Source organism: Cryptomeria japonica, chromosome 10, assembly GCF_030272615.1.
Source record: "Cryptomeria japonica chromosome 10, Sugi_1.0, whole genome shotgun sequence".
In the NCBI taxonomy this organism is placed as follows: domain Eukaryota; kingdom Viridiplantae; phylum Streptophyta; class Pinopsida; order Cupressales; family Cupressaceae; genus Cryptomeria; species Cryptomeria japonica.
Genome location: NC_081414.1, coordinates 590,271,731 through 590,286,475, shown reverse-complemented (window position 1 = coordinate 590,286,475; position 14,745 = coordinate 590,271,731). Strand labels below are relative to the sequence as shown.

Here is a 14,745-nt window from a genome sequence, read left to right as displayed (position 1 = left end):
TAATAATTAGAAATAACAGTTATAATTCGTATGATAGAGTTAAGATCATAAGTTGTTTCGTATATTCATTAAAAGGAACTTTAATTAAATACATTAGATAGCATTTGTCTCCTCATTAATCATTTTTTAATTCAATTTATAAATGTATTAAAATAGAAAAAATCATTGCTAACAAACCTATACCAAGTAGGGGACCAGGACATTACATCAACTTTGGATGGGCAGTTTAGGTGTATGAGCAACATAAACTTCACCATTGGATTGGAGGTTGTTTTCCAATGTCAAACAATGGATAACCAGCATGGATGTATGAACTAGATGTAATGTCCCCTTTTATGACACCCTTGGTCCATCAGTAAGAACCAATCAGAGATATGTTCTATGGACCAGCGCTGCCTCAATTGATCAAGAGAAGACGATGGAATCATGAAGTATGAAGTGTCTTGTCCGAAGTTCCTTGCCTTCTCTTCCTCTCTCTTCCCCGGAACTCCGGAACCCCAAGGTTCTGAAGTTCCTTTCCTTCTCTTCCTCTCTCTTTCCCGGAACTCCGGAACCATGAGGTTACAAAGTTCCCTTCCTTGGTCTCCTGTTCTCTTGCCCCAGAACTCCGGAACCCCGAAGTTCCCAAGTTGCTAGTCTTCCCAACTTCGGTGACCCAAGTCTCCGAAGTTCCCCCAACTTCGGTGACACGGGTCTCCAAAGTTCCCCCAACTTCGGTGACCCAGGTCTCCGAAGTTGCTAAGTCTTCTCTTCCTCAACCCCGAAGTTCCCAGGTTCCCAAGTCTTCCCAACTTCAGGTCTCCAAAGTTTCCCCAACTTTGGTGACCCAGGTCCCCGAAGTTTTCCAAACTCCTTCTGGCTTGCAACACTTTTGGATGGCGTGATCGACACTCAAAGCTTTAAATGCTCTGACGACTTTTGTGACTTGTGCGCCTTCTTTTGTGAAGCCATAGGGGTGCATTTAATGTTTTTGGCAAGATTTCCATCAAGAGAGGTACGGGGCCATGCTTGTTGTAATGACTTATGTCATGTCTGTATACCCTGACTTTGGAAGGTCAGTCAATCCACCCTTCTCAGGGTTGCCTTTTGTGGGTATGGTTAGGTCGCTTGCATGTACAGAAGTCAAGTGCATGAACTTCCCTGCACTCCCAGACTGATAGACAGGGGTCATGATCACTCTTGTAACCATTTTTCTATATAAAGGTTGTTAAGCCTCATTGTAAAGGGTTCTCTCCCTGCTGGCTTGAGCTATTTTGTGCTCTCTCACTTCTCTTGTATTATTTTGTACTTTGCAACTGTAAGTTGGCCATTGGCCTTATAATTAATTGAAATCACCATTCCTACCTTCTTTCAACTTATGTATGTTGTGTATGTTTTCTTACCTTCTTCATAGGTGTATGTTTTGTTGCTCTTCTCTCATTTATGTTGTGTTAACTTATTTCTGAGTGCGACTTGTGGGAAACCTTCTCCCCTCTTGGCATTCAGCAAATTCTAACCTTCATACATGCATTGGGGTCACTCATACAATTGAAGTTTGTGCATCTCCTGGGTTTTTTAGTTGATTCTTTGAGTCATTTCGGGTAGGGAGAGGAACAATCTCTTCTTGGTGCATACCCTCCTTTTATTTCAAGCAATTCTCTCTTCCCTTTACCTCTACAAGTTGTTAGGATAGGCTTAGGAGTGAGTTTTGAAGTGTTGAGTTGGTTCAACACCTGCACCTGGATTGAGAAGGAAGTCGGTCTTCCCCGGAGATTCAACCCCTTGCGCAAGGTCCCACACTTCGGGGTTGTTTCCATGTTTCACAAGGTTGCTGAGTTGATAGCTCACCAAGGGTGCGAACTTTTGTGATAACAGGTACATTACACTAGTGGACCTTTAATAGCAAGCTGTGGGTTCTACTCCAGTGATCAGAGAAAGTAAATCCTTTTCCATAAACATTTGTTACTGCTGTCATGTTCTTCACAATCTCAGCACAATTAATTGGCTTTTTTGATAATTCTGGCTAGAAGGTGAATCTTAAAAAAAACTTGAGTGTTTCCCATATCTGCCAGGCCTTTTCAATAATTACGATGTGTCATGGATGAGCTCATATCTATTGTATCAGTTCTAGCCATGTGGTGTTGTTCCTTCACTGTATAACAAAATTCTTGTGATGTTCAAATTTGTTTTGTGGGCAACTTAGGGTTAAAAATTATGATTGGCTGATCCATTCAGATAAAAATGTCACCCCAAACTCGACAATTTTCAAAACCCTATAATGGACAATGAACTGCTTTTAACAGTTTTTACTTAAATTTTGTTTTTTCCTGTTTATTGCTGTCTTTTTTGAGCCTTGGCAGACATGGCTAGACTCAATGAGCACTCAACAAGTTTAATAGGCAAGGTTTCAAATTTAGCCATCTCACCTTTATTACTGCAGTTGAGGGGACTTTGAAGTTATAATTTGCAGAAATCAAGCATTAAAATTCACATTACAGCAATAATTTTCTTGTGCAACGAGTTACTTCATTCCTGACAAGATAAAATTGTATTGATGCACCTTGCAATTGATGCTTGTCCTTCAGACCACTTTGAAGTTGTCAAATAGTACCATAGTTGAGATATTGAAACAACATTAACTGTGATCTCTATAGTTTGGATAAAATTAAAATATGACTAGTTAAGTGCATTTTGCCTCTTGGAACTATTTAAGCCCTTACTACCTTAATTAGACACCTAAATAAGTGCTACTTATTTATTAAGAATAGCTACAACATATTTAACCAGTGCATACCAAAGACATGCCCCTGGGGTTTTAGCTCGTCGTTGGAAACAGGAGTATGTTTCAAAGCTTGGGAACAAGGACAGAACATCTTAAACCCATCCCCCAAAAAAGCAGAAAACAAAGACATCCCTTCCATTTCGAGGACATTCTAGGGGATGTCCTCCCGTTAGGGAACACCAAGAAGATGTCCAGTCATCCCTGAAAACTAGTACTTTAAAAAAACAGCAAAAAATAGACCACTGTGGCCAAGGGCTCAAAATATTTTGCCTATTTTTGCCTCAAAAAGAAAGCAATGAATGGAGATCTAGCTTTATAGCTTTAATTTAGCTGCAATTTTAGCCATCTTGTTTTTTCCAGTCTCGCTCCTTGTTTGTTTAATTTTTTATATATAATCTGTCATTTGTGTTGGGATCAAATCAATTTAGTAAATAAAGATGATAATTGTCATTAATTGGTATTTTATGCATATGATGTGTAGGTGTTTGGTCCAACATCAGGTATTGATAATTCTTGTTACTTAAATTTTGAAAATGTAAAAATACTTTTATATATTGTTAAATTGTTTCAGTACTCATCCCCCCATGCCCAAAACTCAGGGAAGAAAAGTATTTAAACCTGATATATTATGTTTACATACATTAATATACATATTTATCTAAATGATGTAATAAGGGACCTTTTGATTTGAATGAGTTATTAATTTTAACAAGTACAATCACTACAAAATATGTAAACTATGCCCTCGCTATAGAATCTGTAAACTATCACATTGTACCTCTTCTTGAAGAATTTTTTGAATGGCAGCTCCCACTGTCTTCTGCAAACCTTAGTGTGGCAAGTACAGATGGAAATGGGGGAAAAACGAATCTGAGTTGGGAGAATTGGTCATAAAAGGAGCACAAATCCATGGAAAACAATGTATGCAAGACAAGTCAGAATTAGGCCCCCCGTTGTTTGAAAATCAAGCACCTGTGGCACCTTGTCACACCTTAAAAACAAGGCCTTGTGAGTAATATTTAAAAGATATCTGACAAGAATGTGTCGAATGCGACAGGAAACTCAAATGTAAAACAGCTGCTGGAGGTTTTGGAGATTCTCATTGATGCAAACAAAGAGAATGTTATGGTTATGGCTCCCCAGATGTGTCACCTTAACATTAGTTTATGTAGTATGTGCAGGTGAGCTCCCGTCCTAATGCTGGGAAAGGAATGCTTTGTCAGGAAGATAAGTTCTCTACTAAAGGATTAGTCTGTAAGTGCAATACCTTATGGCATAACATATTCATGGATTTCCAAAATGCTGGTCAAAGAAGATTAAAGGAAGGATAGAAGTATATCCTTGCACACAAAGATTTTTGTGCCATTGTGTCAAACAATAGAGGATAGGTCCTTCATTTTGGAGAATGGACCATTGTTTTTGGATTAAAATGTTTTGTTGGTCAAGCACGGTTCCCTGACATTAATCCAATGTCTGAAACTTTTACATTTACACAGATAAGGGTTTTGATTCCATATCTCCCCCTATAGTTCTGGATGGATGCATGCTTCCAAAGTATAAGGAACAACATGTTAAGTAGATTGTTGGCAATTGATCCTAAAACGGATGGATTGATTCATGCAACTTCAGCAAGAATACAGGTGGAAATGAATATTTCAAAAGGCTTACCTGATGAAATATGGCTCAGAGTTGAAGACAAGATATGCAAACAGGTGTTAGATTATTAAAATATTTCATTAAGCTGCTGAAAGTGCTTTCAACTAGGGTATATTGCATCTGAATGCATAATGGAAAAAACCAAAAACTCAAAAAAGACGAAATAGTAGCATGGTGCAAGATTTTCACACTATAAATGAAACACTCTGCTTCAGATACCCCTGTTAGTCTAGAGGACTCCTTGTCGGATGGCTCTCAATGTAGTTGGATGGTTGATGAATTTAAAAAGTAATTGTCTCAAGAGGATCAAACAGAAAAGACTAATCATTTGCATTCTAATTTGCAGACATTATCAAATCTTCTCTTATGCTAGGCATGCAGGATGTAATTTTTGTGCCCTAGATCAGTAATCAGATTTATATGTTTTAATTATGACCTAGTTTGTTAATCAGATTTGTAACATTTTAGTAAACCATAATTCAGTAAACTCAGAAATTAAGGAAGTAAACAAGAGACAAATACAAATACCCTGGGAAAACCTCCAAGGAGGAAAAACCCAGCATTAAAGACCCACAGGTCAGATTATATATTCTCCCTTAATAGCACGATTACAATACTTAGCTTCCCTTTCAAATCTGATCCCTTTTGTATGACAGATCTGCACTTCTAAGCTCTTCAAGTCTGCACCAAAACGGTCTATGTCCTCTTGGGCAAATTCGCACATTCATAGACAAGTTCGCACAATCCTTGCGTAAATTCGCACCTTTTACTTGCAGAGCTAATTCGCTGAATACATGAAAGATGAGTGAATTGTGTTTGCAAGATGACTTTATTTATATGAGTCCTTGGCCTTTATTGATATCCAAGTCGGCCTCCTTCTTTTGGCGCCAATATATTATTGTGGCGTGGAGTATTTAGGGAGGCGTGGAAGTATAGGGTTGGGCTTAATCTTGGGGGCACGTTACCCCTTTAGGATAGGGCCCAGTCCTAAATGGGTTCGTTCGGATGTTGCCTTAAGGCAATCCGAACCCATATTTACCTAGTTACAAACAACACTCCCTCTTAACTAGGGAAGAAGAGAATACATAATCTGAACCTTTAGAGTTCCATCTAGCACACAAGCATAGAATAGATCTAGCACACAAGCATAGAATTACATCTTCCACCTAGCACACAAGCATAGGATGGTTCTAGCACACAAGCATAGAAAGTGTAATACACAAGTGGGTCTTTACATAATTACAATTTTCCATCTAGCACACAAGCATAGATTGGACACAATTCATTCTTGCACACAAGCAAAGAATGATCAAAGTGTTGCAGATAGAGTCACTGAGATTGGAGCTCCCTCTCAATCAGGGTTCCGTTTTCCACAATACCAAGTCTGTCTTTGAAGTATTCGAACTTCACTCTGGATAAGGGTTTGGTAAGGATGTCCGCAACCTGTTCATCCGTGCTAATGTACTTTAGTTGAATGGCGCCTCTTTGCACCATATCCCAAATGAAGTGATAGTGCGTTTCCACATGTTTGGACCGGTCATGGAATACAAGATTTACTGACATCTTTATGCAGCTTTGATTATCACAATGAATGGTGGTAGGACCACTAATTTGACCAAATATTCCAACGAGGAGTTTGCGAAGCCACACTGCTTCTCTGGATGCAACAGATGCTGCAATGTACTCAGCTTCTGCAGTGCTCAATGCTACGGAAGATTGCTTTCTACATGCCCAAGAGATCACTGCAGAACCCAAGTTGAAGCAGATACCCGAAGTACTTTTCCTGTCCTTGACACTTCCTGCCCAATCTAAATCTGAATAGCCTTCCAAGAAGATTGAAGTGTTAAGCGAATACTTCAGCCCATAACCAATGGTGCCACGCATGTATCTTATGATGTGCTTGGCAGCCACCGGGTGAACAAGTTTAGGCAAGCTCATGAACTGACTGAGGGCATTCACAGCATAACAGATATCTGGCCTTGTATTGACTAGATACATTAATGATCCAATCAGCTACCTGGACTTAGATGGATCTGCAAAATCAAAGTTAACTGCAGAAACACTTATCTTCTTTAAGTTAGATTCCATAGGAGTATGCATGGGCTTACAATCCATCATTCTAAATCTTTTCAGAATATCAATAGTATATTTTCCTTGACTTAGAAAAATTTCATTGGATTTTTGCCATACTTCTAACCCTAGGAAGTAATGCATTAGTCCTAAATCCTTCATTTCAAATTCTGAGGCTAATTCTTTCTTACATCTTATGATTAATTTATTTTCACCAGTGAGAAATAAATCATCCACATACAAAACCAAAATAAGCATATCATCATTATAAACCTTTAAGTAAATGTTAGCATCAGCATCATTCTTACGAAATCCTAAGCTTAGTAAGTACTTATCAATTCTTTCATACCAAGCCCAAGGAGCCTGTTTGAGCCCATATAAGGCTTTCTTCAACCTGCAAACATGAGAATCTCTTTTATGGATTACATAACCTTCTGGTTGCTCAATATAGACTTCCTCCTGAATAACACCATTGAGGAAGGTTGTCTTAACGTCCATTTGATGCAGTTCCCAACCTTTGGCTGCAGCAATAGCTATTATAGATCTAATAGAAGTATATCTAGCAACAGGAGCAAAAGTTTCTTCATAATCTATTCCTTCCTTTTGAGAAAAACCACGAGCTACAAACCTAGCTTTGTATTTTTCAATACTACCATCAACATTATGCTTAATTTTAAACAACCATTTAGAGGAAACAATAGACTTACCTTTGGGTTTGGGTACAATGTCCCAGACATCATTCTTAATGATAGACCCATACCCTTCATCCATGCCTAATTTCCAAGCATGATGGGACATAGCTTCTTCGACATGTGGGGTTCAGACTCAATGATATTACACATCACAGAAATGTAGTTGGCGTGGTTTTGGAGTCTCCTGCTATCTCTAAAGGTTCCTCTGGGAGCAGCAAATCCTTCAGCATCTTGAATCGTGTTTCTAACCCAAAGTGGTCTCTTCTTGCAAACCACAATATCCTGAGGTATATCGGTAGAGACCATGGGTTCTGATGGGTCAATCTGAACTTCCTGATTCGGAAGGTCAGTGGACTCCTCCTGTATCTCAGGGTTAGCATCAACTATTGAATCTTGATTTTCAACCACCATATCATTATTGTGAGATAATGAACCTTTAGATCTTTTGAAAGCAATATCTTCTTCAAAAGTTACATCTCTACTTACCTCAACATACCTTTGACCTGAGATGTAGATCCTGAAGGCTTTGGAAGATTCATTGTATCCCACTAGGATGCCTTTCTTTCCAGAGGGATCCAACTTCGTTTGTTTTTCTTTAGGCACATGAACATACACTGGGCTCCTGAATATCCTTAGGTGGTTGATGTCGGGTTCGATTCCTGTAAAGGCTTCTTCAGGAGTTACATTCTTTAGAGCACGATGAGGACATCTATTCTGAATGTAAACTGTTGTTTTGGATGCTTCCGCCCATAGAAAAGGTTGCAGGTCTTGATCATGAATCATGGCTCTTGCAGCTTCAACAACGGTCCTGTTCTTTCTTTCAACAACTCCATTTTGCTGAGGATTGTAGGGAACACAGAACTACCTCTTAATTCCTGCCTTAACACAAAAGTCATAGAAACTACCTAAGGTGTATTCACCTCCATTGTCAGACCTTAAACATTTAATTCGATTTCTTGTAGTGTTTTCAACTAAGGCTTTGAATTCTTTAAATCTGTTTAGGACTTCTTCAGACTCTTTAGATTTAAGAAAGTAGATCCATGTTTTCCTAGAGAAATCATCTATGAAGATAACAAATACAAGAAACCGCTAGGAGATGCTACAGACATAGGACCACATAAATCTGAATGAATAAGTTCTAACTTTTCTTTAGCCCTATTATCGCTTTTATGAAAAGGATTCTTTACATTCTTACCCATTGCACAACCTTTACAAGCATCATCATGAGATAAACTAAGTTTAGGCATACCTTTAACCATTTTACCAAGAGTGGGAAGAGCTTGAAAGTGTAGATCTCTAAGTCTTCTATGCCATAGCTTGCATGATTCAAGGGCCTCATGGATGAGAGCTTGAATTGGATTAGCTGCAAGCTTATATAAACTATCACATCTATTTCCAATAACACGAGCAGTTTTGAAATTAGATTTCTTAGACCAAGCGAGTACTTTCCCTTCAGAAAATGCTATTTGCAAACCCTTATCTTCTAAGGCAGAAATGGAAATAAGATTTCTTTTAATACCAGGTACAAAGAGAATATCACAGAGTTGTAAGGAAATACCAAAATCTAGTTTTAAAGAGGTAGTCCCAAAACCTTTTACCGAGTATCGAGCATCATCACCGATTACCACATGAAGGTTGGTGTCCTTTTCAATCAGATCTGAAAGATGCTCACGAAAACCTGAGATGTGTCTAGAGGCACCACTGTCAAGTATCCATGTATTACTGTCCGTAGGAACATTGCTGGATAGAGCAGAGATAAGAAGATAATCCTCACTTTGTTCGGCAACTTCATTTAAATTAACTTTCCTTTCCTTCGGATCATTTCGACAATCTCTGGAATAGTGACCATACTTATCACATCTGAAGCAACGAATGAGAGAGGAATCTCTTGACTTCTTCCTTGGATCATAGGAGGAGAATCTAAAATCTTTGCTTCTCTTTTCTTTCTTCCAATGTCCACCTTTCCTAGATTTAGCTAAGAGAACATGATTATCTTTGTGAGAGTTCTTGAGTTTTCCTCTTACCTCAATTCGAGATTCCTCTTCGATGCAATCAGATTGAAGACGCTCAAAGTTGGGACGATCGGCTCTTCCACCAATGCTATGAATGAATGGTTCCCATTCATCAAGTAGACCATTTAATGCAATCATAACAAGATCTTTATCCGAGATTTGGCAATCGAGAGTACTTAGCTTGTCCTTTAGTTCATTGATCTTCATGAAGTAGTCTATGATTGAGTCTTCTTCTTTCATTTTCATGTGAAGAAGCTATTGTCTTAGAGCAAGAGCCCTGCTGAGGTTGTTGACTTCATACATCCCTTCCAAGTGTTTGATCATTTCCCTGACAGACGCAAATTTTGATATGACAGTGACAAGATGATTCTTGACGGATTCAATTATGATCTTCCTAGCCTTGAGGGAGTCTTTCTTGAACTGCTTCAGCTCTTCTTCATCTTCTGGAGGGGACAGCCTTTCTTCTTCTACAAATTTCAGCAGATCATTCTCTTCAAGGATCAATAGAATACGGACTTTCCAAGCAGCAAAATCAAGGGCTCCATCAAGTCTATCTTCAGCCCTCAAACCTGACATTTTAATCTGAAAACAAACAGCAGCTATATGCAACAAATGATTTACTAAAATCTGAAGTTAGTGACACCTTAGCTCTGATACCATGTAATTTTTGTGCCCTAGATCAGTAATCAGATTTATATGTTTTAATTATGACCTAGTTTGTTATCAGATTTGTAACATTTTAGTAAACCATAATTCAGTAAACTCAGAAATGAAGGAAGTAAACAAGAGACAAATACAAATACCCTCGGAAAACCTCCAAGGAGGAAAAACCCAGCATTAAAGACCCACAGGTCAGATTATATATTCTCCCTTAATAGCACAATTACAATACTTAGCTTCCCTTTCAGATCTGATCCCTTTTGTATGACAGATCTGCACTTCTAAGCTCTTCAAGTCTGCACCAAAACGGTCTATGTCCTCTTGGACAAATTCGCACAATCATAGACAAGTTCGCACAATCCTTGTGTAAATTCACACCTTTTACTTGCAGAGCTAATTCGCTGAATACATGAAAGATGAGTGAATTGTGTTTGCAAGATGACTTTATTTATATGAGTCCTTGGCCTTTATTGATATCCAAGTCGGCCTCCTTCTTTTGGCGCCAATTTATTATTGTGGCGTAGAGTATTTAGGGAGGCGTGGAAGTATAGGGCTGGGCTTAATCTTGGGGGCACGTTACCCCTTTAGGATAGGGCCCAGTCCTAAATGGGTTTGCATGTTGCCTTAAGGCAATCCAAACCCATATTTACCTAGTTACAAACAACACAGGAGGAGGCCTTATTAAAAAAAAAGAAAAAATATATATCTGGGTAGCAAGAAAACAGAAGGCTCTAAGAGTGTTAAAAATGTTAGTAATGTTATAGAAACAAAAAGTAAATCTCCAATATTTGTGAGACCACAGATGCCCACATCTCCCCACTTCAGATACAAGAATGAGGCCTGGAATGAAGAATTATCACAGGCAGAGGAAGGGTGTATCAGTGAAAACCTTCCGGAATCTTTAATAGACACAAGAATTCAACCTCCTTCAGCTTCAACTGCTTATTCAGAATTTGAAGAAGAAGAGGAAGAGGAAACGATAAGTTGGACAAAAGTTAATAAAAGAAAAGCTCCTGCTTGGAGCTAGACTTAAGGGCACGTGGTTCTCCAGTCACACATGGAAAAAGAAAAGGCATTAGACTTTTCATGAGCAAAAGACATAATAGGTATGGAATTGGCTTACAATAGAAGTCAACACCATTAGAAATACGTAAATGTTTCTTCCCTCCTGATGAGCCGAATGGAAGACTCAAAATGTCGATGATATAAAGATATAAACAGCTTGGTCCAGAGAACTAACATGCAACAATTCAAATACAGCTTCAAAACTCCTAACATAAGAAATGGTTGCTCATTTTCAACATTGCAGAAGCACACTCTTTCATATTTGTCTAATATGAATGGCAAAAAAGTACAACAAGTTTATCAAAAATATCAAGATATTACTTAGTAGATGTCATTGCATATGTGGGGGAAAGCATGGCCCTTCCAATATGATGAGAAATCATGTAGTTTTAATTATCTTCTTATATATTAATATAACTATTTGAGTTATGCACATTCATAATCTTGGAATAAATCTCTTTTGATACTCAAACTAAATATGTTAAGCATAGGGTACAAAACATATATATATTTGTCATTATTTCTCAACGGAATTTCCATCCCTTAGTTGCCTAAACCAATCATTCATTCAGACATCTGACAAATCTGAAAGTCACAGGAGAAGATTAAATTTGTAAAGGCAGAAGCCATCAAACCCCTGAGAAACCTCAAGGCTAGTAACATATTGACTCGATTCACAATAATTTCAAACTCTTGAATATCCATAGTAAATTCCAAAGCATTCCCAAATCATGAGTAATCTGCTATTAGATACAGAATGGTGACTAATTGTTAGGAAACAAAAAGAACCTTCTAATACCAATCCAATTGAAGTCATGTACAAGTTATAACAATTTTGCTTACAAGCTTAACATAATTCAACCCAATAAATACAAGCAAGATAGCAAGCCAAAAATACAAGATAATTTTATATCTTCATCCTCCTTGGCATATTTGATGCATGTAACCTTAAGAATAACTAGTCCAGGTCTAAAAAATAAAGATTCCAAACGCTGCAAGAATGCAACTTTTTATAAATCAATTGTCAATTTCAATCCAATGAGAAAAAATTATTTATTTTTCTAAGTTGCAAAATGCACTCCAATAATTGAATAATAGAGGTCAAGACAAAACAATGCTAAGAAATGCTTTCAATACCTTGGATTCGTTGAAGTTGTGTCTCGATTGCTTCTTAATGACTGAGATCTGCCATGGACCTCTTCCTCCCCTGAAGCTTGAGGCAGTGATACTGCTGTATAAGAGGCATTTTGTGAAAGAGGAGGACTAGAACGGGAAGCAATGGATGAGGGTGACGGGTCTTGATCTGGCATGCGTATATACCGATGCCTATAGCGCCAATATAAAAGAGGAAGTGTGGCAAGACATCCTGAAGCATAACCTACAACCCAAACAGATAATGGGGCTTGGGGATTCTCATTCCTTGACAGCGACAAAACAATAATAGAAGCTATTATCTGACTAACTGTTATGGTAAGCTCAAAGGATATCCAAAGACCCGAATTCAATGGGCTTGCTCTTTGTCGACGACCATAATTTCGCAAATCACCAGCTCTAGGAAAAGAGGCATTCCTCACAGATGAAGATGAAGGAACTGGCCAAGATGGGGCCTGCGTGCTTGTGGATGGTGTTTCCTGTTCTGCAACAGTTGCCACATCCCCTTGACGAGACACCGAAACGGTGGCATTACCAGTGCTAACATTCAAAACAATGTGCTCTTGATCCGATCGCTCCGATGTGTGTTCCATGAGCAAAGGACACCTGTCACTATGACTGTCAGAACCCAAAACTGTGGAGCCAGCAGCCATGGAAATTGTCCACTGCGTTTAAAAACACACAGAAGCCAGGAAAAGCGGAAGCAATTCCACTTCTCAAAGCTTCTATGTTTGTAAGATTATTTCTATTTATGTTTCTTTTCTGAGTACCTGTGATTTTTACTTCTGCCAAAGCCCAAGTCTGGATATAGAGGATAAACTGTACAGGTTGACGTCAACTTTCAGAAAAGTGTATAAACTTCACCACTCAACATACTCACAGAAACATGAATTTACCATTTTCTACATATAGCTCACACACCGGCCTGGATTTTGAATTGTACTTTTTATGCATTCCCACGCTTCCTTTTCCCAGAAAAAGAGAGCCACCAAGCATTGTAGACAATGGCAAATGACACGCACTCTTCTGACTGAATCAAATATCCCATTGACAGCAAGCCCTAATCTGTGTGAATATCAGTAAAAAATTAATTAATATGCCTTTTGAAATTTAGTCATTTTCCTCAAAACTGTTGCCTGAATTGCCAAAAACTAAAACCTATTCACTTTCATATGTTTATTTATAAAGAATCAAGTAGCCAAAAAACATCAAAATTCTCACTTGTCACTGGAAGCGATCCAGTTTATAAGAAAAAAGACAGGTAAAGCACTTAAAACAGAACCCTAATTTGAAAATTACTCTTCTTGAACAACACCACTACAAATGCAAAAACAAAGACGGCCTATTCGTAAAAAGAATTTAACCTCAAAAAATAACGTAAATTGCAAACAAAATAGTATAAACCTCAAAGTATAAACCAGCAAAGCCTTCAAAACCACGCACACAAAATAGTATAAACATCCCCTGCTACTAAAACCCTTGATTTAGGCCTCTCTACCCTATATTTTCCGTACAACCGATCGCTTCTGTAAGCTCCTGGAATTTCAGAGAATATGCCTGAACATTTAAATGTTTACACGTATCTGGCATCGATGAGATTAAAAAGAGCTCATATTAACCTAATTAACCGTACACTTCATAACGCTACGTTGACTTTGATAAATGGAGAATTAATAAACATTTCCGATGATTTTCAATGTGCAGAGTACTATACTTGCTTAATTTGCCAGATAAACAGACCAGATATTACCAATGGACAACACAAAACCTGAAAAACGCCCGATCAAACGTCTACAACTTCAAACCTATTCGGAAATAGCTCAAAATACAGATAAAGCTAGCACTGTCCCGTCAAATAACGCATTAAAGGCTCAAACATCTACGGTTCTTCGCCACATGGAAACCGCACAATACCGACTGAAACAGCAGGCCAACGTATCTGCTTCTCTTAAACACAAAAGACCGCAACATGCATCGATTTTCCACGCAGAAGACGTCAAATGCTGGACAGATTCAAACTCAAAAATCGACAATTTAACGCAAGTATTTTCTCAGTTACTAAAATATTATTACTGCCTCACATACTTGGAAATCATCAACAGAGTTCAACGGTTTTTTTTCTTAAAAAGTCTTACAATTTTTGCTGCAAAAAAATCAGAATAATTTGAGGTGTTTTTACAGAGTACCTGAAAATTATTACAATTGGCTGCAGATTCGCCCATTTTTTCAATTGTGGAGCAGATTTAAGAGGGTTTGGAAGGCTTCCACGACCGCCATTGTTTTGTCCTTTGCATTTTAATCCATGGATTGTCGATCCTCTTGGTCGCCAAAAGAGACGAAAGGACGAAAGAATGAAAACGACACAAAGCAAACTGGCTATAGAAGCCGATTATTTTACGGCCGTACAGCTGTCGGTCGCGGAATATATTTGAACGAGCTCCCTATTTATTTTACATTCTCTCTGTGTTTCACTTCTTGACACGAACTTAAAATACGAACCTTTTTTGGGCCAGAAAAATTTAGCGGAGGTAAAAAATAATAATTAAATGAGGAATTTTCTGGGATTAATAAAAATGGTAGGTTCCGTGTCATTTCGTATTTGAAAAAACTTTTTAGCCTTTTTCATGTTCTAAGATATGTATTAATGCTTTTATTTTAATTATATATTAGAATATTT

General features: G+C 38.0%; 1 protein-coding gene across 4 annotated transcripts in view; it reads right to left on the bottom strand.

Annotated features, from left to right (window-relative positions):
- LOC131077829 (E3 ubiquitin-protein ligase At1g63170) overlaps window positions 1-14,500 on the bottom strand; it is a 62,006-nt gene extending 47,506 nt beyond the window's left edge. Inside the window, exons 1-4 of one of the 4 annotated variants that reach the window (XM_058015400.2) lie at window positions 14,255-14,500; window positions 12,965-13,133; window positions 12,839-12,887; window positions 12,054-12,674 (exon numbers count right to left, since the gene is read on the bottom strand). In XM_058015400.2, the coding sequence (XP_057871383.1) occupies window positions 12,054-12,674; window positions 12,839-12,887; window positions 12,965-13,064 (770 nt within the window). In that variant the 5' untranslated portion in view covers window positions 13,065-13,133; window positions 14,255-14,500. Of the gene's footprint in view, window positions 1-12,053; window positions 12,888-12,964; window positions 13,134-13,836; window positions 14,191-14,254 lie in introns of those variants that run through there. The other 3 variants (XM_058015401.2, XM_058015404.2, XM_058015403.2) reach the window with 3 other exon arrangements.
- Window positions 14,501-14,745: the final 245 nt, after the last annotated feature.